This window comes from Aristolochia californica, unplaced genomic scaffold (genome assembly GCF_029961685.1).
Source record: "Aristolochia californica isolate CCGP_79_NKW_82.1479 unplaced genomic scaffold, dmAriCali1.0.hap1 SCAF_12, whole genome shotgun sequence".
Classification (NCBI taxonomy): domain Eukaryota; kingdom Viridiplantae; phylum Streptophyta; class Magnoliopsida; order Piperales; family Aristolochiaceae; genus Aristolochia; species Aristolochia californica.
The window spans coordinates 16283215-16308893 of NW_027181793.1; the positions used below are offsets into that span (position 1 = coordinate 16283215).

A 25679-nucleotide genomic window follows, 5' to 3' on the forward strand; every position below is an offset into this window, starting at 1 on the left:
AATTAGGGAAGTCCAATGATGTAATTTTATCATTTTTTGTTACTGTTTTAATGTTGTAAGCGGTATATGTGTTATAGGGGCAATACGGATATTTTTTTTGTAATTCACTTAAAGCAGTTTAATAAGAGTAGGGGTCGACCAGACACCCTAACGAGACTGAATTCAACACAATCTCTTTAGTCCACTTCCTTCTCTCCCTGGTCCTCTAATCTTCTCTTTAAACCTTCTTTTTTTCTTAGTTTTCCAAACATATAAATGAGAATACAAGTGGTCTTCAACAAAAAAATAAAATAATAATCTTCAATATGATCAATAGACAAACTACAAGGTGACTACTACACCACTCATCAGATTATCATGAATAAAATAACAATCTACTTCCACATGTTTGGTCCTTTTATTGCATGTCATACTGCTAATAATGAAGATGGCAATTTGATTATCACAATGCCTAACCATAGCAACTTTTGTGGAGAAGCCTAATTCCGCTAAAACTGATCTAACCTATAAATGTTCACTAGCAGTATGAGCCATTGCCCGATATTCTGTCTTTGCACTAGACCAGGCCACCGCAATCTATTTTTTGCTCTTCCGGCTAATTAAATTTCCTCCAAAAAACATATAGCAACCACTGGTGGACTTTTTGTCTAACTTAGACGCTGCATAAGGTTCATATAATATGCCTCTCATGACTCCACTTTAAGATACCTCAATATTCTATGCAGCCTCTAAATGGATCTTTTCTTGGGTCAGAATCTGTAGCACCGGAGGTAATCAACATTTTGAGCCATGGCAAATTTTCTTAGGCGTGGATGATAATAAATGAGTCTAAAATAGGGTATAGGAAGAGAGAAAATTCATTGAGACAGATACTGAAGTAAGAGGGCAAGAGGAAGTGAGAAAATTAGTGAAGAGAGGTTGATTAGAAAGAGGAACATGATCTAAGGGAACTGAAGCAAGTTACAATCTAATACACAGGCATTTCAATGTATTTACGATACTGAGTGGAAGTTAAAAAGCATGCTTGTTTAATAGGAATATAAAAAAAATAATTATATCACAAAATAGAAAATTCCACACCAAATTCAAGTCAATTACAATATACTTTATTTGAAAAAGTTGAAGTTGGTATTAATGAAGTGTCACACTGTATAATTCTCCTTTAAACCAAGCAGGAGATGATATTGCAATTCGATGAAAAATTTCTCAACCAAAATGTAGTAATTACCTGCTCGATTGCTTCCTCAGTAAAAGGATGCCAATAACGCATCCCAACATAAACCTTCGCAGGGACATCCTTGGCCCAAAGTGACTTCCTCAGCTCTTCAGCCTAAAACAGTTAGCTAAAAGTAAAGCACAAGAACAAACCAATGTTTCATTTTTTTATAAAAAAGAGTAAAAAACTATACATGGTCAAAGATAGGGTGACAGTGCAAATTTGTCAAGTCAAGGTAATAGGGATCAATGGAAGTTCAACTCCCATGTCCAGATTTACCTGTATACAGTAAGCATACTCCATGCACATAATAGGGTAAAGGTCCTGCAAAAGTATTCATGGAGGTTTTCTCTGTTGTACATTTTTTAAGAGGGCATAAGATCCAACTCGCAGAATAGGCCAGCAGTTCAAGTTATCGATGAATTATTGAGATAACAAAATTTTCCTAAATAAATATTTCCAGTTATGGATGAATTATTGAGATCACAATTTTTTTCTAAATTAATATCTCCACCTATGGTGCTAACTTGATTGCAAAATCACAGAGCCGATTGTCCAAAATTGATGTTTCCAGTTATCTAATGTATAAAATTTACACCCTTAGGTAAAGGGTTCTGATATCTTCTATCCGATTACACAATAACTCAACATGCTCACAAGGATGATAAAGGCAGAGACAATGGAGGATGGATTTCACCTTATCAAAGGCAAGAACTTGAGGGAGCTTGGAGACGAAGATGAGACAATGGAGGGAGGGACAAGAACAAACTTTTGTTGTGCGAAATGGAAAAGTAAGATGAAAAGTGGGTAGAGTCCATACTCCTTTTACCCATATATATTCATATAGAAAAAAAAGTATAGATCCAAGTCCACCTAAGTTTGGTGCACCTGATTTTTAATTTAACCACAAATTTTGAATAGACTGACGTAAGACTTTTTTTCTTTTCTAGATTTATTTTTATGTCATGCTTTAATGATTAGTTTTCATTTAGATATTTCTAATATTTTTATTATTATATGGTAAAATGGATATCATGGTTATTTTTATGTCATGCTTTAATGATTAGTGTTCATTTAGATATTTCTAATAATTTTATTATTTTATGGTAAAATGGATATCATGGCACTGCCGTAAATTTATTTTTTTAAATAATACTGAGTTATATTAAAAGGGTCAAAAGAACAAGATTACAAGGAGGGGGAACCATCCCAAACAATGAGAGATTGCAGGGAGGTTCCAAAGTTAGATAGCCTATCATACTGCCATAAATGTTAACTGGAGAATACTGTGTGAAATAAGAATCCTACATCGATAGAAACTTGTTCCTATAAGTTTTGTTTTAGTTAAATTCCAAAATAGGTGCCCTACTTAAAATAGGAGACTTTGTAATTCACCATAATAAATAAAGTAAAAGGGGTCAAACAGATTATCTTCGACCACCTTTTCCTTCCCCTCCTCTTTTAGTTTTCCATCTAAAATAGTATTACAGTGGATACTTGTATGTGGGCCTCTCCCAAAATTATCCACATGTAGGAGTTATTAATATATGAATCAGTGAATACAAAGATCTTGGATTTATTAATTAGAAAAGAGGTTCCCCTAACTCCAGTTAGCCATTTTATAGACCTTGACCCAACTTTATCATGGTATCAGAGCAAAGACACATAAATAGAGCTCCACCTAAACACTCCACATCTAGGAGCCACAAAGAAGGCCCACACGTGAGGGGGAGTTCTAAAGAGTAGTCCCACATGGATCAATAAGTAGAAAATATTGGGTTTGTTAATTGAGAAAGAGGTTTCCTAACTTCGGCTAGACATTTTAGGATGGACCTTGACCCAACTTTAATAGGAATCATAGAGAAAGAGGGACCAATAGTAAGGGGAAATGTGAAGAATAGTCTTAGATGGATCTAAGATTAGAAAGATGAAAAATGTTGTGCTTAAGAGACCTCCTAACTTCAGCTAGTCATTTTGGGATGGACTTGTACCCAACTTTAACAATATATTGGAGAACTGCCTCAAAAACGCTTTTGGAAAGCACCTAAATATGGGTAGAGAAACAAAAATTAGTAGAGAGAGAAGAAGAAAGGTATCAAAAGCATGGAAGTCCATTGGATGGTAGTACTATTGGATGTCCTGGGCCGGCTGGAGCAGGCAGTGTGTTCAGAGGTCACAATGGAGACCCTATTCTTTCTTATGTTGGTCCGGTGGGCATTGCCGATTCTAATATTGCTGAAGTTAGTGCTCTGTTGTTCGGCCTCCAAATCTTCAGAGATCGTCTCCATGGCAAGTTAATCATTGAAAGCGACTCGAAGACCGTTATTAGTTGGTGTTCCAAAGACAACTTCCCCCCTTGGCACCACTGGCCCATCATTGATAGTATTGCTGACATTGTATCTTCTACTCATTGTAATTGGAATCTCATTCCTAGATCAGGCAACTCTTTGGCTGATAAATTGGCAAAATTCAGAACTTCCCAACAATCTCTCATTGTTTGGGAAGACTTCCCTCCTTTGTAAATTGCTCTTTTGAGCTTTTGTCTTAATAAAAATTAGCATCGTTTAAAAAAAAAAACTAGGAAGTCCACAAGGTGATTGGCGGATTTGGGATTATGCACCCAAGAACAATTATGGAGGGTGGCCCCACCCTATAGGTTGTATTTTTCCTCTTTTTCTTTTTTATAAAATTCACACTTCCCATAAAAAAGAAAAGAAAAAGAAGGGTATCAAAAGCTATGAAAGCTACAAAAGCTTAACAAGCAAAGAGGAGAAAAAAAAGTTAGGAATTCAGATGCCCCCTGAGGAAATCTATTCTGCTGTCTATTGCGAATTGTCCTATTGAGTTGTGGTAAAAATGGCTGATCTAGAGAGGTTATTACTCCAACTAAACCTTTTGAATATTCTAAAAATAAAGATTCTCAGTCTATTCAAATTACCCCAGTGAACTAAGTGGAAAGATTTACTTAAACTAGTCCAGATCTGTCCGTATGTTTTTAAAAGCCAAGAGAAAGGCAAGTACCTTAAAGATTATCCTCCTAATCCTATGATTAACTAATGACTTGGCTTGTTAATAGTATATGATCCAGGTTCAGTGACCAGGTTATGAGTTGTGAAACTTCTAAGGAAATATGGATTTTACTCGAATCCATTTATCTCAAGAGAGCAATCTATTCAAAATTTATGATTTGTATTTAGTTCAGCATGAAACAGGGTGACTGTTTTGTTAGTGACTACTTTACTGAGATATGAGGTGTCTTGCAAGAGATTAGTGTGTTCCACCCCTTTATTACAAATGCAATTCAACTTCGCAAAGAGAAGAATCTAATTCAAGTTGCTTATTTCCTAGAAGAATTTGGGTTGGAGTCATGATGCAATCCGGGCTCAAATGTTGGCCAATGATGAGGTGACTACACTTTAGAAGGCATTAAATCAGGTTATCCAACCTGAAAGTGTAGTGGTGCCTAAAAGTGAGAAGCACACTAAAACAACCAAAGCTACAGCCCTCAGTCTGAATTCTGCCCTCACTAGGTTTGAAACTCCTAGAGGCCATGGAGGGATGGACAAGGTTGTGGTAAAGACAATGTAGGTCATGGACGTGGAAGTGGTGATAGAGTGTATGTCTATTGTGGAAGGACCTACCATTTTTCTAATAAGTGCTGGGATAACTTTAGAAAAACGGCATGGGCAAACTATGGTGTGATTGAAAATGAGACAATATCAACTAATGAGACCCAAGGAAAGATTCAACAGTTGCTTCAGCAACTAGGTCAGTTGACATCCACATCATCATCCCCCACATCACAAGACATCAGATCCTCTTCCATTTCTAATGCCACTATGGCAAGCTCAGGTATGACTGCACTAAACATGTCCACTAGCCCCTCATAAGTCATTGATTCCAAAGCATCTTATGTCAGGTAACCCACCTTGTTTTGCATCTATATCTCCTTCACACTACTATAAAATTGTCACCTTAGTTGTGGGTCCACTTCACAAGTTCGTGGTGAGAGTACTGTACATACTATACAACACATGCAATTGTCCTCTGTTTTATTTCTTCTAAATTTCCCAGTGAACCTTTTGTCAGTATGTAATATTATTAAGTCTTTGAACGGCTCTGTAACCTTTTTTCCTACATCTGTGTTTTTCATGGTTTGCAAACGAAATTAATTCCAGGCATAACCAAGGTGAGCTCTTTACCCTAGATGATGTGTCTATTCTAAAGGTTGTGGCACTCTCAACAAACACTTCACCATCCTTTTTTTTAGAATAGCGAGAATTTCATTAAGAAGGAAAAGGGGAGAATTACAAGAGACAAAAAGCAAAGGTGCTGAGAAACTCAAGCACATGTACAAAACATAAAAGCCATAAAGAAACTAAAAACTCAATGTGCATCAAATGGGAAAGGAGCACTTTGGACATCCATCACCGGCTAAGCTACATTCATCTCTTCCTTATTTGTCGTTTGATCTCTCGTTTGAGTCTGAATCACATCAACTTGGGAAGCACCATAGAGCTAGTTTTCCAACAAGTTCTAGTCAGAATTCTAGTGTTTTTGAACTAATTCATTCTGATGTATGGAGCCCAATGTCGAGGTTGCACACACTTTATTGTTCTAAATGCATGTTCCCAAGTCCTTTTGCGAGGATGAGGTCATAACCTTTTTTCTTTTTTTTTAAATGATGATAATTTTATTTCAAAGAAAGGGAAGATACATCAAGGGAGGCCTCTCCTAACAACAAGAGATTGAAGAGGTGAGGGGGCAAGCTTTGCACACAAATCGGTAGCCGAATTGGCTGATCCAAGTACATGAGACCAAACACTAGAAATGGTGGAAACAATATCCAAAATATCAAGAAAAATCTGCCAATGATGCCATGGGGAGAAGGATGAGGTGGAGCACCATCCGATGACGACCTTGGAATCTCCCTTCACAATAAGGGGACACTGAAGCGGTCCTGAAAGATAAGCAACCCGTGAAGGAGACTAGAGAGCTCAACAGTGGTCGAGTCAACAATTTTCAGAGGGCTAGGGTAAGAGAGTATGGCAGTGCCATCCGGATAAAAAATACCCCGCCAAACCCAGGGTTCCCAAAGGCATTACCATAAAAATTTAGCTTATAATGCCCGGTGGGGGAAGGCTCCCAAACAACAACTCGACGGGGAGGCAGAGGGGATCGATATTTGAGCAATAATCTTTTAGTTGGTACGGACTGGGAAACAAGAGAGGTAGAGGTCATAACCTTTTGCTATTCGATTAGTACCATGTCATCATTTGTTCTACAAGGATGTTTTCCTATACAAGTGTTATAACCTCACAACTAAGTATTTGGTGTATGTCCTCAAGGTTTTGGTTCCACATGCTTAGTAAAATCTTTAAATAATATTGTTAACAAGTTGTTACCTTGTTCCATAAAATGTGTTAGAGTTCAAGGGCATTTTTATAATTTTTTTAATGCTTGTCAGTGCTTTTATTAGTAGGAAGTTCAGTTAAGATGCTAAGGATGCAATTTTTATTACTTTTATGGGTGATTATGAGCTATATTAGATATGAGGTTAGGGAAGGACATTCTTGTCCATTCTATAATTATTATTATTATTATTTTTTAAGAAGTGATAATTTATTAATCAAAGAGAATGAACAAACAAACAAGTGAGGCACACCCCTTACAACAAGGGAATGGAGAGAGGCTCCCTACTTAGCTAGGGCATCAGCCACAGAATTAGTAGATATGGGAACATGGGACCAAATACAAGTAATTTGGGGGATAATATCCATGATAGAATAAAAAGCATCCCAATGTTGCCATGGCAGGGTAGAGGGGCAGGAGAACCATCCAATAATCACCGCGGAATCTCCCTCGATGTGAAGAGGTCTAGAGAGACTATGCCGAAAAATGGTGAGGCCATTGAGGAGGGCTTGGAGCTCAGCAGAGGTGGAGTCAGAGATGACCATGGGACCAGAGTAGGACATGAGCTGATTGCCGCTTGAGTCCCGAAACATGCCACCAAAGCTCACCATGCTAGGATTGCCAAAGGAGTTACCATCAAAATTCAACTTGATGAAGCCCAGGTGAGGAGGTTGCCACACCAGCATAATAGGAGGTCTAGCTGGTGAGCCCATCTGGGCAAGGGCGTGCCAGTTGTCCTTGAGAGGGCAACCTTGGAGAGAGGAGAACTCCTTTCTGGAGTGGAGCCACGTAGAGATGGAACCAATGATAGATGAGGCAACCCTATCCTAAGAGAGAAATTTGGCGCCGAATCGCCTATTGTTATGCTCCATCCAAATGCCCCATGCCACACAACCAGAGATGAGCATTTTGCCCAACTCGGGCAAGGAGATTCCAAGGAGCAAGCGGCAGACCGAGAGAAGATCCTGAGGCAAGCATAGCTGAAAGCCAATCCGACTGATAATACTCATCCAAATCGACCATGAAAAAGGGCAAGAGATGAGAAGATGATTGATAGTCTCATCCACAAGGCCACAATGGGGGCATGAAGCGCAAGCACTATGGTTACCGCGGTGACGAAGATTGTCAGCAGTAAGGATCTTGTTAAGACCAGCACCCCATAGAAAAAATTTGACCTTCAGGGGAGCACATCAGTGCTATGTTGAAAAACAAGAACATGGGTATTTTGGTCATTTTACCTTTTCATTATTTATATTTCTTGATGTAATCTTATTCTACATATCAAACTATGTCTACGGACCAAATTTTATGTAGAATAGGAGATATAGAGAATTAGGGTTTTTCACTTAAAGTAGGGGCAATGTTGCAAATTGACCCTACCTACTCAACCCTAAATCTAAGAAGCTGAACGAAGTCCAGCCACGAATTTTCAGTTTATTTTCTTATTTTTTCTTCTCTAAGCTCTCTCATTCTCATTCTCTCTCTTCAACCTTTCTTCTTACGTTTTACATAGTATCAGAGTAGTAGATCACATCTGGGAAGGATCTTTGTGAGTTTTTTCTCCTCTTTGAAGCATAAATCTACATAAAGGAAGATCTTTTTCAAGGTTTTTGGTTACTGGTTTGTAAAAATCCATTTTTTCTCCTTTTTTCTCTGCCATGACCCTAGGGTTATTAGTCCTACTGTTCTAAGAACATATTTTGATGTTCTAAACTGCAAAAAGAGGCTCTTTCATGCTGATTTGGAAGTGTGCGCCAAAATTCCAGAATTGTAACTGCTGACATCAGCCATGTGTAGGTTCCAGTGCACTTTTTCTTCTGAATTTAATTCCCTTGTTGGATTTTCTGGGCTATTTGATCTGGGCACATCTTATAACTGCCCTAATTGTGTTTTTTTTACGTGGGGGGGCCCACTTGAACTGGTTGATTTGGAATTTTTGAAGGGTTTATTTAATCTGTTTATTTGATCTTGAGGTTTACACTCCAGCAAAGGGGTCATATTATCCTAATGGTAAAGGTATTATCACTATCACTTCTGATAAGTTGAATAGTGATAACTACCATACTTGGTCCAGATCTATTAGAATGTATTTGAAGGGCAGGAAAAATTTGAAATTTATTAGAGATGACCCTCCTGTTCTTCAGGATGATGATTGGGAGGCTGAAGACAGTCAAGTGATGACTTGGCTTGTCAAAAACAAGGAATCTAATATTCTGCAGCTGAATTGGTTGATCTAAATACATGAGACCAAGTACAAGAAATGGTAGATACAATGTCCAAAATATCAAGAAAAATCTGCCAATGACGCCATGGGGGGAAGGATGAGGTGGAACACCATCTGATGATAATCTTGGAGTCTCCCTCCATGATAAGGGGACCACTGAAGCAGTTCTGAAAAATTTGCAAGCCATGAGGAGTTTAAGAGGATCAATCTACCATCCTTAGAGAGCATCATACCATTCGTCAATCAGCCAGTGGAGAATGTTGGATTTGATGACACCGGGGGATGTTTGGATGAAAATGGAGCGAATCAAAATTCTGCGCCCGTCATGGAGAAGGTTTGGTGGGATCTGGATGATTTCAAATGTTTATGTGGGAGCAGGGGGGACTGAGGTATGGTTTTGGGGGGCAAAACAGGAAATTTTGGGGAGGAGGGGGTGCTGTTAGGAGGAGGAGCAGGAGGGGATGTTGGGGGTTGGGGTTGCGGGGAGGAGAGGTGTGGGAATCTTACTCTGGCATCACTAGGGAGGATTGGTGATTTTGCTGGATCTAGCGCCAGGGAGAGGCTTTGGAGTCCTGTGAAGAGGAAAATCGAGTCACGTGACCAGAGTTTACGGGATTTCTCAGTTTCTGTGGTTGCTCTCTGGAATTGAAGCTTGAAGTTGTGGATAGCTTCTACTGGGACACAGATGAATGAGAGTTTTGATCCGTTGGTTGAGGAGATACAAATCACCGGACCAGATTTTCGAACGACCCTCTCGACGATAACTCTACATTTTCCGTAATTGAAGCGGAAAATATTATTTTGCTTCTTTCGTTAGGAGACCATCATCCAGGAAGCTTCGTAGTCTTCCGTCGGAGATTCAGGAAGCTTGCCGGAGCGGTGCCTAGACAGATCCGACCGTTTGTTGTTTTTTCTTCCTCGCCGTGGAGAGACATTTCTTCTCGTCGCAGCATCGTCGCGTCTTCTACCGGTGTCGGAAATGTTTGCAGTGGCCCTGCCAGAGTGGCGGTGGCCGTCGGGAGTGGTCTAGTAGCCGGCCGTGGGAATGATGACTGTCCGGGGTGCCCTCTAGCCTTTTGGATTTTGGCGCACATTCACAATTTCAAAATGTTCAACGCATGTTAAGCGAAATCACAATCGGTGCATGTTACGCGAATAAAATTGCCTAAATCGCTCTCTCTCTCTCTCTTGCTCTCCTTTAGCAAAAATTATGGACTTGAAAACATTTGTTTCTGTTGATGTTACCTTTATTGTTTCCTTCTTTGAATCTTCTACATCTAAATTGGTTCCACCTGAACCCTCTATACCTACTCCGGTTGTTCCTCTTCCAGTTGATGAATGTGCTCCAGCGTCACGAGATGCTCCTACTAAAAAACCATTGTAGGTATATCAACGCCGACAACAACCTTCTCATTCTGATTTAGACCCCCTCCACACATCCGACCATGATTCTTCATCGTCTCCTAATCCTAAGGTAAGTGATTTGCACCTGCCTATTGCCCTTCGAAAAAGTGTTCGTAAAGGTACCCGTCATCCTTTATCTCATTTTGTCTCATTCGATTCCTTGTCTGATAACTATCGTAAGTTTGCTTGGTCCATCTCCACTTGCACTATTCCTTCTTCAGTGAAGGAGGCCTTGTTGCAACCTCATTGGAAGAATGTCATGGATGTTGAGATGAAAGCATTAACAGATAGAAGGACTTGGGAGTTATGTGACTTACCTCCAATTGCTGATGTACTTGGATGTCGATGGGTCTATACTATTAATATAACTCAGACGGATTAGGTGAACGGTATAAGGCTCATCTTGCTGCAAAAGGGTATACACAAACATTTGGGGCGGATGTTTTTGAGACTTTTTCTCCAATTGCTCGCATGTCCTCTATTCCTATACTTATTTCTGTTGCAGTCCATCATAGTTGCTCTATATTACATCTAAATATTAAAAATGTCTTCTTATATGGTGACCTTGAGGAAGAAGTCTATATGGAGCAACTTCCAGAGTATGTTGCTCAAGGGGAAACACATAAGGTATATCGACTAAGGCTCCTTATGGCTTAAAAAGAGTCCGCGAGCTTGGTTTGAAAATTAGTCAAGTGGTTATATCTATGGGATTTTGTAGAAGCCATTGTGATCACTCATTATTTATTCTGAAACAATCATCTGGAATTATTATCTTACCGGAATATGTAGATGATATCATTCTATCTAGGAGTGACAAATCAAGTATTGACATAGCTAAATCCCATATGGTGAATCACTTTCAAACTAAAGATCTGGGTCAGTTGAAATATTTTCTAGGTATTAAGGTAGTGAGAAGCAAAGAAGGAACAACATTGACTCAAAGGTAATATGTTACTGATATGCTTCAAGAATATGGTCTTCTGGGGGCTAAACCTACGGATACAACTATGGAAGTAGGACTTGATCTTCATGATGTTCAAAGTACAAAACTAAAAGATAAAACAATATATCAAAGGCTAGAGGGGCAAACTCATCTATGCTATAGTTACTAGACAAGATATTTTATTTGCAGTGTGTAGTGAGCCAGTTCATGGAGCATCCACATAAAATTCACCTAGAAGCTGCACAAAGAATCTTGAGATATCTAAAAGAAGCACCAGGAAAAAGCCTCCTTTTCAAACCTAATAATCACTTAAAGATTGAAGCTTTCTCTGATGCTGATTATGCAAGCTCCAAGCTTGACAGGAAATCAACCACTAGATACTATGTATTTTTGGGAGGAAATTTAGTCAACTGGAAAAGTAAAAACAAAATATTGTTGCTCGGTCCAGTGTAGAAGCGGAATATAGAACAATGGCCCACACTGTCAATGAGCTAATGTGGATAAAATCTGTTGTCCAGGAGCTTGGCCTTGATCAGCAAGATCCTATTACAATGTATTGTGATAACCAGGAAACAATCTTCATTGCAAATAATCCAGTCTTTCATGAAAGAACAAAACATATTGAGGTAGATTGTCATTTCATCCGAGATGTAGTAAAGAGGAAAGAAGTCACTACTCCTTATGTTCGGTATAGTGGTCAACTAGGCGATATCCTAACTAAAGCACTAAAAAAGCTTGAATTCCTGAATTTTTGTGGCAAGCTAGGATTGTTCGACATATACTCTCCAACTTGAGGGAGAGTGTTGAAAAACAAGAACAAGGTCAGTTTGGTCATTTTACCTTGTCATTATTTATATTTCTAGATGTAATTTTATTCTACATGTCCAACTATGTCTACGGACCAAATTTCATGTAAAGGGGACGCATAGAATAGGAGATATAGATAATTAATGTTTTTCACTTAAAGTAGGGGCAATGTTGTAAATTGACCCTACCTACTCAACCCTAAATCTATAAATAGAAGCTAGAGGAAGTCCAGCCACAAATTTTCAGTTTCTTTTCTCAATTTTTCTTCTCCAAGATCTCTCATTCTCATTCTCTCTCTTCAACCTTTCTTCTTCTTATTTTTTACATGCCAAATGAAGGCCACCTCATGATCAAACATTGATGAAGACCATCCATAATGAGCGAGTAGGCAGAAGAGACTAAAAATTACCACTAGCTTCCGGCCACCTCATCGAATCACCAATGGTCTCCCTGTGCCTAGAGGAAGAGACAGTCTCCAGGAGGTATAAGGCAAGCAAAGCGTCTGAGTCATCCAGCCCATGACGGAGGCAAAGATCCCAGGATCCAAATCTCCAAGCGTTGACAACAGAGAGGCAACGCTGGGAAGAGGTTCGCCAAACACAACTGAAGGAGGCCCTCAAAGGTTCCGACCCAACCCACCAATCCTCCCATAAACGAACCATACGACCATTGCCAACATAAAAGTGAAGACCGAGCTGAAAAGGGGGAGGAGAAGGAATATAGCTCTTCAGATTGGAGAAAACGAAGCTCTCCTTCCTCCCGAAGTCCACTAGTGATCTTGCAGGTTGAATTTATGTGACACCATCGCCTTCCAAAGATTACTACCAGCATTGTTGAGTTTCCAAATCCACTTAAGGAGAAGAGTTGTTCATATTCTTGGTGAGCCATATACCCAACCCTCCCCTAGATTTGGGGATGCACTCATCTTTCCATCCCACAAGATGATACTTAAAAAGTCAGAAGAAGTGCCATGCCAAAGGAACCTTTTCATCAACCTGCCAATTTGCACACGGACTGAAGCCAAGCAGTGGAGCGAGGAGAGGAAATAGTTGGGAATACAGGCCAAGCAAGCTTTAAGAAGGACAAGTCTTCCAGGTTTTGAGAGGAAACAACCTCTCCATGTGGCCAAACGCGGTTCCAGCCGCTCAATAACTGGGATCCAAAGATCCTTACTGATGCGAGAGGTAAAGAGGGGGATACCAAGATATATGGTTGGGATCGAGGATACTGAGCATCCCAACACATCCGCCATTGATTGAAGACATGTCAGGCAGATATTGAGGCCCAAAAGTGTGGTTTTCTACCACTTAACCTTCTGTCCTGACGCAATCTCAAATAACCCAACCAGGGCCTTGATCTTCACTACATACTCCAGTGAACCAACATAAAAAATGAGCATGTCATCCGAGTACAGAAGAAGAAGCATATCAAACTCAGTCATGTAACTAATCGGATCCAACCACCCTGCATACTTAGCTTTGTAGATCATAGAAGATAGGAGCTCAGCAACAACATTGAATAGAAGAGGAGAGAGTGGATCTCCTTGTCTTATTCCCTAGGACCCCTTGAAGAAACTGCAAACAGTCCCATTAAGTAAGAGAGAGTAGGAAGCCGAAGAGATGCAGCTCCTAATCTAGAAATGCCACCGATCACCGAGCCCCATCCAACCTAGTAAGTCATCCAAAAGATCCTAGTTCACCTGGTCAAAGGCCTTATCAAGATCAAGCTTCAAAGCAAAATGAGGAGCACTGGAGTGAGAGAAGTGGTCAAATAATTCATGAGCCGCCGTAGCCGAGTCATGAATATTCCGGCCCCTGAGGAAAGCCCCTTGGCCATTATGTATCACTAAGGGCAGGAAGGTCTTCAAACAGCATGTCAAAAGTCTAGCAATGATTTTGTATGAGCTAGAGATGAGACAAATAGGCCTGAAATCTCGCGGTTGCTCCACATTGGCCTTCGCTGTCTTTTACTTGTAAGTAATACAGAAACAGAACAGGGATCGACTTTGATCCCAGACAGCTGCTTCTCTTTGAATGCAGCTTTTTCCACTTTCTTTCTTCACTTTTTCTTCCTACCTCCCCTCTTTACTTCTTCAATTGTACAATTCTACACAACCATTCATCTAAAATGCCCCATATCTCTCAATTACATAAAAGTTAGCTAATTAACGAGAGAAAAGAGAAGAAACACAATAGCTTCACTTTCAAATTCTGTAAGTGAGATGAGGAAGAGGTCTAAGGGTAGTGTATGAAACAATGTGGTCACCTATTCCCTTACAAAACGGAAGTTTTGTACCTCACTTAACTATCCATTCTACAACTGCAAAGATGTCCCTTCTCAGTTATTAGTTAATTGGTTATTTAACTAAGAATAGAAACAGAAAAAAGACACTATATAGCCTTACAAACTGAACTTAATACCCTTTGTTCAAGAAATTAAAGTTTTGCACTTATTAGCTAATATAAAGAGTAAAACGTTTATACTTTCTTTGATTGAGAAGCACCTATCACAGCAATACAATGCAAAATAATTCTTGAATCCAAGTTCTTCATAATGATCCTGTTGACCCTTTTTTCTTTCATAGAATTAGGGCCCATATCTAGCTTGTTGTACCTCTGAAATAATTTAGAAATTGAAATCATCTGTACCAAGAAAAAGACATAGTAATTCTCAACTAAAGAATACGAATCCCAAACAAATATAACTTTTACACAGAATGAAAGCTGATAAAGAAAGTACATTATACTTTACATCAGCCACACCTGTGCATCAGTTATCTTCCGAAGAGGAGAACCACCACCTATGGAAGCATAACCTTCTTTGCTCTTGGGTGCTCTTAGAACAGAGATGAACTGTGCCAAGGGCTTCTGAAGAAAACGAAACATCCTTGGTAGACGAATAATATCCTGTCAATGTTTGCACCAGCCAACACAAGAAGAATTACTAGAGATAAACTCCAAGAAAGAACAGGCACACTATGCTGCCCATTGTCTTAAGTGCTAAGCAAGTTTATGTTAATGGCAACAAACTTATGCTTCTCTAGCAGCCTAACATCAAAGATAACTTTGAATATGGGGTTAAAAAGAACATGTTTTTATCCTATTGCAGCAAGCCCATTTCCATAGTATGATAACCTTCCAGTTAAAGCCCTAAACAGTTGGTTCACATTCCAAAGAAGCAAATGTAAAAGAGGGTCTACACTGACAGCTAGTAAAAGCCAAAGAAGATTACATAAAAAGGGAAATTACTGATCAAAAGTATACTCGTTTTTTATTCAAAAGGTAAACTCATTTTCTTTAATCTACAGAAAGATAAACGTAAATTATCAAAACATGCATAAACAAAACTCTTTGAGAAGACCCAGTCATAACAAGGGAGCAGAAGAACATTGTGATGTTGCAGTTAATCAAAAATCAAAATAAAAAGCAGATATCACTTACCGGGTCTGCAAAAAGATTAAACAGAAAAGGCTGCACGTCGTCTAGAGTTTCAGGACCTCCAAGATTAAGCAGTAAAACACCCACCTTTTCCTCTCCAACAAACGGTTTATTGGACTCCTGAGTTTCAGATGCCACCAGTGTGCCTGAAGGCAAACTGAGTTTTTTGAATGATCGCTTTGAACCTGCTGGAGGTGGTTCATGCCATCCAGGGAGTAGTCCAGCAACTATATGACTCTTCGAGAAACATGAATCACTCCGACCTAAGATGGGTGACCTGAAATATGTAAAATCACTAGAGGTTGCTTGTGAAGCTATCCTTTGGAAGTCATCAAGAATTAACTAATGATGAACCTAATGTGAAGAACCTTTGAGAAAGAGAAACATCAGAATCAAAGACTGGCATAATTTCTTAATAACAGCGAGACGAAACCTTTCATTAAAAAAAAAAAAAAGAAAAGAAATTGTTCAATGAAAGAATTCAACACAACAGAAGCTCCCTATGTAGAAGAAGTTAAAAAGAAAATGCAATCAAATCTAATCAATGGAAGCTCCCTATGAAGAAGAATATAAAAGCAAGTGATATCAAAACTAAACAACAGAACCTCCCTATGGAGAAGAAAATAAAAACAATGCAATAAAAACTAATTCATTGAACCTCCCCATGGAGAAGAAAATAAAAACAAATGCAATCAAAACTAATCCACAGAACCTCCCCATGGAGAAGAAAATAAAAACAAATGCAATCAAAACTAATTCATAGAACCTCCCCATGGAGAAGAAAATAAAAACAAATGCAATCAAAATTAATTCACAGAACCTCCCAATAGTGTTTAATCCAGCTGAAAAAAATGAGAAGAAGCACAATCTCTAGTTGAGAACAGTCAGAATGGAGTCCCTAACAAGACGATGTTGCAAAATGAACTCTGCCACCAGCAAAGCAACCAGCCAACATATTAGCTTCCCTAGAGATAAAAAAACAACAAAACCACCAAGACAAGGACCGCATGACACCAAATAATTACCACTCCAAAGTCACCTTCTAACCGAAGAGGCATAAAGAAGGAACAATAGAACAGCTTCAGACAGAGGTTGGCAATGGGTCAGGTTAAACAGGGAAACTATCCTAACCTTTCCCAAATAAAGCATAGAGGAAGATTTTCTTTTAAATTATTTTTAGCAGCGAGTGACAATTTTTATTAAGAGAAGAGAAGAGGCATGTAATGCAACAAAGCAAAGATATACCACAATGCAATTAAAACTCAAGAGAGGAGAAAACAAAAGAAAAATAAAACTACATAGAAATAAAATGAAAAAAACTGATAAGCAATCAATGACCACACACAATTAACTCCACGAGTGAAAGTCCGTCCATGGCAAGAGTATCAGCTGCCATGTTACTGATCTTGTGGTGTGGAGCCAAGTCATGGGAAGGGTTTTTGCAATGTCACTGATTTCTTCCATGATGTGCATGAGTTGACAGAGGAAGGGTATGCATGCCATAAAAGCTGATAATAGTAGCTGAATCACCCTTAACACGGAATGGCGAATGGAAGGAGCCACGGAAGAGATACCCATATCCTGCAGGCCTTGGATTACCAACAAAACACCCTTTGAAATTGACTTTAATGTCCCAGTAGTAACTGCCCATTTTCCAAAAATGTGCAACTCTCAAACCCACCAAATTCCTTTTTTTTTTTTTTTTATGAAATGTGATTTTATTAAGAGAGCAAAAAGAGGAGCTAACTCATAACTCCAAATTCCATTTTAGTTCAAAGACAGGAAAATGTAAATCTCATAATTTTCCATAATTTTCTTCATGACTTCTTTGTCAGAGAATGTGCACCTATTCCTCTCATTCAAAATACACCAGGGCCACTGATGAAGAGGGTGCACCAGAGGAGATTGCCAAGGCCAGGAAGGGGGAATAAAGGCACACTAAAGAATGAGATTTCTGAAGGAGTTGGGAAGGCAGGTACTGATATTGAAGAGTTAACTTAAATGGCACCCGATTTCGTGAATAAAGGGGCAGAGGATGAGAAGGTGATCAGTGTTCTCTTCCACACTTACAAAGTTTAGTATGGAACACCAGTTGAAGAATAGAGCATTGGATGGACCAAGAAGCTTCCATATGTTGGCAGGCATAGTGTCATGAGACTGGACTGCAGGTAATCTGGACTGGTAGAAAGAGGATACTGAGAAAATACCATTTGTTATTTACTCCATGTGGCAGAGATGGTTCTTAAAACAAAAATTCACATGAGGTTTTTGTGGGGGCCGGTTTTGATGAACATGTCTCACATGGATATGAATTTAGTATTTTAACATTATTACCCATAGAACAGTAAGCATGTTTAGTAAATGATAACTAGATATGTTGTTGGAAGAGAAATAAGAAAGGTTTACAAGCATAAAAAATGTCACATAAAAATTTCACCTCTGTTACTGGGAATAATTTGACATATATAAGTGTTAAGAAAAATTGTTGGTTATAAGATTGAGCTTTGTATGTGTAAGCCTAGATGTGAGAAAGAATGAGTTTCATTGAGCTTCCTTTCTCTGACTTGGAGGTTGAGGATGCTGTACTAGGACTCTCCCGGGATAAGGTCCTAGGGCCTAATGGATTCAACGGGGAATTCTACAAGGCTTGCTGGCCCGCTGTGAGGTCGGACATCATTTCCATGGTCCGAAACTTCTATGATCGTGGAATCACCTTTAAGAGCATGGGTGCTTCTCTTATTGCTCTGGTCCCCAAGAAAACTATTGTGAAGTGCCCTCAAAATTATCGGCCAATCAGTCTTGTTTCAAGCCCCTACAAGATCGTCACCCGCATCCTGCCTCCTCGTCTCAAGGTTGTTCTACCTACCATCATCCACCGAGGCCAGAGTGCTTTTATCAAAGGCAGTGATATACTTGACTTAGCTATGGCCACATATGAAATTGTGGATCATTTTGCCAAGATGGGCCGGCCACAGTTTGTCCTTAAGCTGGACCTCGAGAAGGCTTTTGACTGAGTTAGTTGGTCCTTCCTGGACAACATTATGCAACGTATGGGCTTCAGAGACAAATGAAGATTTTGGATCCGCAGTTGTATCTCTTCAGCCTCTTACTCCTTGCTCCTCAATGGCACAGTTTGTGGCTTCTTCCAGGGCACTCGAGGCATTCGTCAAGGAGACCCCCTCTACCCACTCCTCTTCAACATCATAGTTGAGCACTTATCCTCTATGTTCTACTATGCCCACAGCATTGGTTGGTTAGAGGCCGTCTCTAAACAGAGTTGCTTTGACATCCCTCTGCTCCAGTTCACGAATGACACCATTTGCTCGGGCGTCAACACACTTGACTAGGTCCGCAACATTAAGGCCCTTCTCGGCCTTTTTCAGATCACTTCTGGTCAGAAAATTAACTGGGGAAAGTCAACCATAATGGGATATCACATAAACCCCCCCCCCCCCCCCCCCTGCTTCAGATTATGGCAGAGACTCTAGGATGTTCCGTTGCAATTGCTCCCACATACTACCTAGGTTTTCCTCTTACTGATAGTAGACCCCGGATGAGTCTCTGGGCTCCTGTGATTGAGCGGCTTGAGCGACACCTCTCCTCTTGAAACAGTAAGATGCTCTCCAAGGTTGGTAGATTGATCCTATTAAAATCATGCTTCGTGGGTATTCCCAACTACTTCCCTCTCTTTCCTAGCTTGCCCCGCCTCTATTAGTCGGCACATTGACATGATCAAGAGACGTTTTCTGTGGCATGGCACTGGAAATGAGTTTTATTATCACCTTGTCAGCTGGGATGAAGTGTGTAAGCCAAAATCTTCGGGAGGGCTGGGGTCAGGCACACCAAGGAAATGGGACATGCTCTTTTGCTCAAGTGGTTTTGGAAGCTCAACTCTTCCTCGGGAGCTTCGTGGAAGCCAATGGTTGCCTTCAAGCTTCGGTGTCTTGGTGATAGAAGGCTCACTGGCGGCAACTGTTGTCATCTCTCGCCCATCTGGAAGACCATGTTTCGTTTGTTCTCCTCTCTCATCACTACCATTCGGTCCTTTGTTGGAGATGGCTCCAATCTGCGTTTCTGGACGGATTGGTGGTCGGGTGATGGTTTTTTTGCTTCATCTTTACCACCAGCCGCAACTTATCTGTCTCTGACACTTGGCAAAATGGCTCATGAAATCTCTGCTTTAGACACGGTCTTATTGATGAGGAAGTCATTTCTATTTGTGGTTTGATTGATACTCTCAATAGAATTATGGTTCGCCCTCAGTGGGCGATTCTCGGTCTCCTTGGCCTACCGTCATCTTATGGGATGGACCTGACCTCCAACCCCACATCCGACTGCTCTTGCCTGGTGCCTCTCGGCCCTGCCCAATGTGAAATTTTTCCTTTGCAGTGTCTGCCACAACAAGATCCTTACTGCAAACAACCTTATTAGGAGTGGCAACACCACTTCTGATCCTCTCTGCCCCTTTTGAGGGACGGTGGCTGAAACGGTGAATCACCTCCTCCTCCACTATGACTTGGCTTGGAAGGTCTGGACCTACATGATTGACAACATGGAACTCAGATTCTGCAACCCGCTTGACCTGAGCACCATGCATCGTTTTTTCTTTTGGAACCCGCCAGCCCAGCCTGGGCAAGCTTCTGTTGGTTGTCTACATTGTTTTCGTTCCTTCGTGCCTCTAGAAGGAAAGGAACTCCAGACGGTTTGACTGTACTTTCCGCTCTACTGCTAAGGTTTCCTTCACTGCCACTGGGCTCATATCTACCTAGATCCGCTCTTGAAAAGAGTTTGCCTACCTCTCTTGTGCCCCGGTCCGCATCAATTGGAAGATTATCGCTCAGATGTCTATCCCCGCTGCCCCCTGCAGAGTTACTGTTTGGGAGTCTCCTCCCTCCAGATATTATAAGCTAAACTTTGATGGTAGCTCCTTTAGGAACCAGGTTTGGGTAGGTTTGGTGGGGTGATTTTTTACCCAGGGGGCACAACCATCCTCTCTTTCTCTGGCCCTCTCGGAATTGCTGACTCGCCCACTGCTGAACTCTCCGGTCTCCTTCATGGCTTGCGAATTTTTCAAAACCACTTCAGTTGTCCCCTTATTATGGAGGGAGACTCCAAGATTGTCATCGGATGGTGCTCCACCTCATTTTTCCCCCCATGGCATCATTGGCAGATTTTTCTTGATATTTTGGACATTGTATCCACCATTTCTTGTACTTGGTCTCATGTACTTAGATTAGCCAATTCGGCTGCTAATTTGTGCACTAAATTAGCTCCCCCCTCTTCAATCTCTGGTTGTTAGGGGAGGTCTCCCTTGATGTAACTTCTCTTTCTTTGAAATAAAATTATCAACATTTTAAAAAAAAAAAAAAAAGAAGGAATAGTTCCACATAAATAAGTTAAGAAAAGTTGTTGTTCAAAGTCGAGCAACAGGCTTCCCAGGTGGCTGGTCATTTTGTGATGAAACTGAGTTCAATCTTAATAAGCTCAAAAACTAGTTTCGATAATGTCTTCTAGAATTCTAGAAATTGCAGTTGAATGTTAAATTCAAACATATTTCAAGAAAAATGTTAATTTCAAATATAAACAAGATTAAATATTAAGGTTAAAAATGCATGCTATAAAGTTGTAGAGAAGTCACTTTCAACTTTTCTCATCCTTTTTCATCCTAAACTAACCTGCAATAACCAAGTAATTACTACCTCAAGTATCCCTTTGTTTAACTGAGGCTATTAGTGATATTATTGCATTTAGTTGAATAACTTACTACCTAAGGGTCATTTTGGTCATTTTAACTTGAGGATAGTTGCGTAATTTCATCCACTCTCCTAGGTTTAGTAGGAAAGTGATAGGAGATTTTATATTGTACTAATTCTGTATTCTGGAGTCATAAGGTATATGCATTAGTCGGAAGGGCATTCCTGGGATTGTACTAGTTTTCTCTTAAGAAAGAAACAAAGGAAGTTAGGGTCGTATTCTGACCCCTAATGAGTACTGTGAGACCGCCGCAGGAAGCAGTCCTCTTCCTCTCTTTTTTCTTCTTTCTCTCTCAAAACACTTCTCTATCTTCTTTTTCCTCCTCTTTTACACCACTATTACCTCATGCAACAACAAAATTTCTACTTATAACCATCGCGACGCAAAAAAAATTACATCCATTGCTTACTGACAAAACATTTTATAAAAATAAAGGGTAAAATCATCATGCAGAAAATATGCTCTGTTTCCTTATCTGAAGAATTTTTTTCTTGAAATCAATAACCATTGTAAGATTAAAAAAGATTACACACTCGACGATTCATTTCAGACAGAAATAAGAAAAACTAAAGGGACTACTAGGGTGGGTGGAGACAGGCTAAAGATTACATTGAAATGGTGGGGACAGGGTTAGGAAGTCAACCAAGTCACGGGGTCAAGGCAGGGATGAGAATGAGAACGCATATCATGAAAAGGCATCCCTTATGGAACCAAAGCAACCGGAGAACAAGCTAAAAATGTTAGTCACTAAATACAAATTCAAGGCCATCTTTTGGCCAGTGGTAGACATGTCACTCTCCTGGTATTTAGGAGATAAGTTTAGTTTTCTAGGTTGGTTTGTTTCTTATTTTGTTATGCTCCCTAGTTAGTGTTGTTCTAGGACTTGGGTTTAAATCTCTTAACTAAGAAGAGTTGTACTTTCCAAGTTTGGTTTTCAGTTTTATCATAAATAAAGGCTAGAGTCGAGGAAAGAGACACACACGATTTTCTCTCCTCCTCTCCTGTTCTTCTTCATCTGTTTCTCTCCTATACTCTTTGGTTTTGTAATTTTCACATGGTATCACAACATGTGCTTGTACATGGGTATCCACCCAAATTTTCCATGTCTAAAAGCCATAAAGGAAGGCCCACACATAAAAGGAGAGTAACTTAGTTAATTATTTTAGGATGGATAGGACCTCATGTTAATAAGAACTATACAAAATCTCTACTTAAGGCAAAAAAAAAAAAAAAAAAATCTTACAATGTGGCAAGAGGAATGAACAAGGAAACATAATATGAGTACAAGGAATGTACTTAGGTTTCACTAATCCCATTTTTCCTTTCACAAAATCCTTTGTTATAACCATGTCAACCATTGCAGGTTAACCTGTTCATTGACATAGTGCTCAAAAAGATAAGTTGATTTTCAAATACATGACATATTAATAACACAAAGTAAGAATATTTTCCTTAAGTTTTTTGAATAGCAAATAATCTCATTGAAAAGGAAAAGGAAATGTCTTAGATAAGTTGATTTTCAAATACATGACATATTAATAACACAAAGTAAGAATATTCTCCTTAAGTTTTTTGAATAGCAAATAATCTCGTTGAAAAAGAAAAAGAAATGTCTTCCTAATTTGTGAAGATCATAAACTTGGATTGCTTTGCCTTTTATTTATTGAATTTATAATCTACACACTGTGAAACAAAATCTGGAACATCGAGCATAGACTAAAATGTTATGTTAGAATTTAACCTACTCGTGATTAAAACAAGATTAATATTTGTTCTGGCAAAAAAGTAAATGTGCCATCTCGTATCATCTACCAGAATTCTAGAACAAAACAGATACCTGAATGACACGGGAGCTTGAGAAGTAACAGCGGTAGCTCTTAATTCTACGCTCCCTATCTCAACTACACCCCGAGTACTTGCTTGATGAGATGAAGATAGTCGCTCCCCTGCCATTCATGGAAAATTAGATACGATATGCATGAAATACACTGTTGTAGAACTTCAATTGACAATGAAGCACACCCTAGTTACAAAAGCTGGGAACTCAGAAAATTCCCTGAACTTACAGAGCTGCAAAGATAGTATATATGATGTAATGAAATCCACATAGGCAAAAGGTTCACTGATCAGAACGTGAGGATAGAAACAACCATCAAAACAATACATCTCAAACTAGAACATAAGGCCAGAAAGGACATGACCATCGTTAAAAAAACAGTAATAGTAATCAGCCTTAAATATCCAAATGACCACTAAAAGCTAGCGAAAAAAGATTAATTTCTTCCAAAAGCCACTAAAACGAGGCAAATAGAAAATTTGGCAACATAAAGAAATGGGTAGTCGGAAGAGAAGAAGAACGAATAAGAAACAGCTTACATTGGGAAGCGGGGGATGGCAGGGAGAGCGCGAGCACTTCTACTCCCATTCTTGCTCCACTAATTGCAAATTAGCTACCCTCCAGTTAGAGCATTGGCGGCGGAAAGTGAACGAGAAGAACAAAAGGGGCAGATGTGGAACACAAATAGCTCTGGTATTTTCTCCCCCCTACCTAACAAAATTAAGAGCCCGCAGAAAAATGATCGGCAACGGTTGGTGGGGCTTTTCTGGGGCCAGTTTCTTTTCCTCAACGGATCAGATATGAAAAATGAAAAGAGATTTTTTAGCTGTTCTTTTCCTGCTTTTCGTGGTTTTTCTCATTTAATTCTGTCATGTAAACAGGAACAATTAAAAGCTTCGGGCCCGTGGTTACACGCGGAGTTTCGTCATCCGCAAACTGCGCCATCCATTACGCCTTCGTTGATTTGCGACGGAAATCCAAACTGGCAGCAAATATCAGTTGGATAACGGCGTACGCTCATGCCACGGACTGAACGTGGAAATAAAAAGTTCAAGGATAATCATCAAAACAAGGCTGATTCAGTTATCCAGTCCAATTACTCAAGATTTACTATTTTACACACTTCATGCTACATGTAAAAGTAGGGATCACAACAAATAGAATGGGTTATTTCCTTAATCCACTTCACATGAAGGGGTAAAGTTCTTTAATTACCTGCTTATTTAATAAATAAATAGGTCTTCACAATGTATAACAACAAAATCTTAGGCCAAAAAATCACAAAGTTTTTTATCTATTTATTTGGATAATTGGATAATTGTATGCAAGATAATATTTATCAATATCGAATCTATTTCACAAAACGGTAAATAAGTAAATCCTGACATATAAACAATATTATTTTGAATCCTTTTTTCTAAATGAACAAACACAAAACTAGAATTGGTCATTAGATAAAATTGTTTCCCCTACTTTTACCTAGATGCGGCAATGGGTTAGGTTTAGATCGAGTCCTTAGCAGGTCGATTTAAACTCTTAAACTAATTTGTTAAATCGGTTGACCAAAACCTAGACCCTTCAGGTTTAGGTAGTTTATGTAAGATATAAATATAACTATATAAGAAAAATACAATTTTTTGGAAAAATATTAGCAGACAAGTTCCTATAAATAGTAAAATATAAGAATGTCCAATTGTTTGGCTTGGTTTGATCATATTTAAATATGTTGAATCAATCTAAGCTACTTTGCTTTTCATATTTTGTAGCAATTAAACAAGACCCTATAATCGTAGTGTCAAAGTCAAACTTGGACCCATTCTCATTGGGTTAAGTAAACACACCTAGACCTTAGTTAGCTTTTAGGCCCAAACCCACACGACCAAGAAAGGCACATACATCCAAGTGTGTGGAAGATAGGCTTAAGCCCACAAAACCAAGGAGAAGGCCCGCAAGACCACACAATGGTGGCATGATGGTAAATAAGGGTCATCCCATAAAGATAACATTGACGTAATTAGTTTATGATTTATATCTCTTATTCACTCTTATTAGGGTAAAGGGTATTCTTATAATATTAGAACTTTTGCTATATATAAATACCATTTATGGGGGAGGGTTTGGACAAGTCTATTACCTTAATCTTCCTTCTCTTTTCTCCAAATTCGTCATTCTTCATCTTCACCTCCTAAAACTTCTCTCAACAACTCTTCTTTTTCTTCTTCTCGTCTCTTAATCCTCTTCTACTGTGATTATACATCATGAAATCCTAAGTTTCAATGTGGTATCAGAGTAGGCAATGATCTAAGATGTAAAAAGAGAAGAAGATGGAGAAAATGGAGAAGAAAGGGAAGAAGAAGAAAAAGAAGAAAAAGAAAAAGTAACAAGAGGAGTTTCTCATTTTTTTCTTAATTTTTCAATCTTTTTTCCATATTTTTCACATAAAAATATATATATACCATTGGAAAGGTCTTTGAGTCTAGTTTCCAACTCTAAAAGTGTTGAATTTATGGAAAGTGAAATACTTCATTGACATCAATTACTTGTTGTAATCAGAGTACATGAATCTCTATTTATAATAGAGGAAGGTAGTAGAGTCCAATTACAATAAAACCACCTTTATCCCAATTACACCCAAACTCTAACAC

The 25679-nt window shown here is 39.2% G+C and overlaps 1 protein-coding gene across 2 annotated transcripts in view; it reads right to left on the bottom strand.

Annotated features, from left to right (window-relative positions):
• LOC137945791 (ferrochelatase-2, chloroplastic-like) overlaps nucleotides 1-23744 on the bottom strand; it is a 30738-nt gene extending 6994 nt beyond the window's left edge. Inside the window, exons 1-5 of one of the 2 annotated variants that reach the window (XM_068791815.1) lie at nucleotides 23574-23744; nucleotides 23035-23143; nucleotides 15447-15738; nucleotides 14769-14912; nucleotides 1229-1330 (exon numbers count right to left, since the gene is read on the bottom strand). In XM_068791815.1, the coding sequence (XP_068647916.1) occupies nucleotides 1229-1330; nucleotides 14769-14912; nucleotides 15447-15738; nucleotides 23035-23143; nucleotides 23574-23622 (696 nt within the window). In that variant the 5' untranslated portion in view covers nucleotides 23623-23744. The remainder of the gene's footprint in view (nucleotides 1-1228; nucleotides 1331-14768; nucleotides 14913-15446; nucleotides 15739-23034; nucleotides 23144-23573) is intronic. The other variant, XM_068791816.1, reaches the window with a different exon arrangement.
• Nucleotides 23745-25679: the final 1935 nt, after the last annotated feature.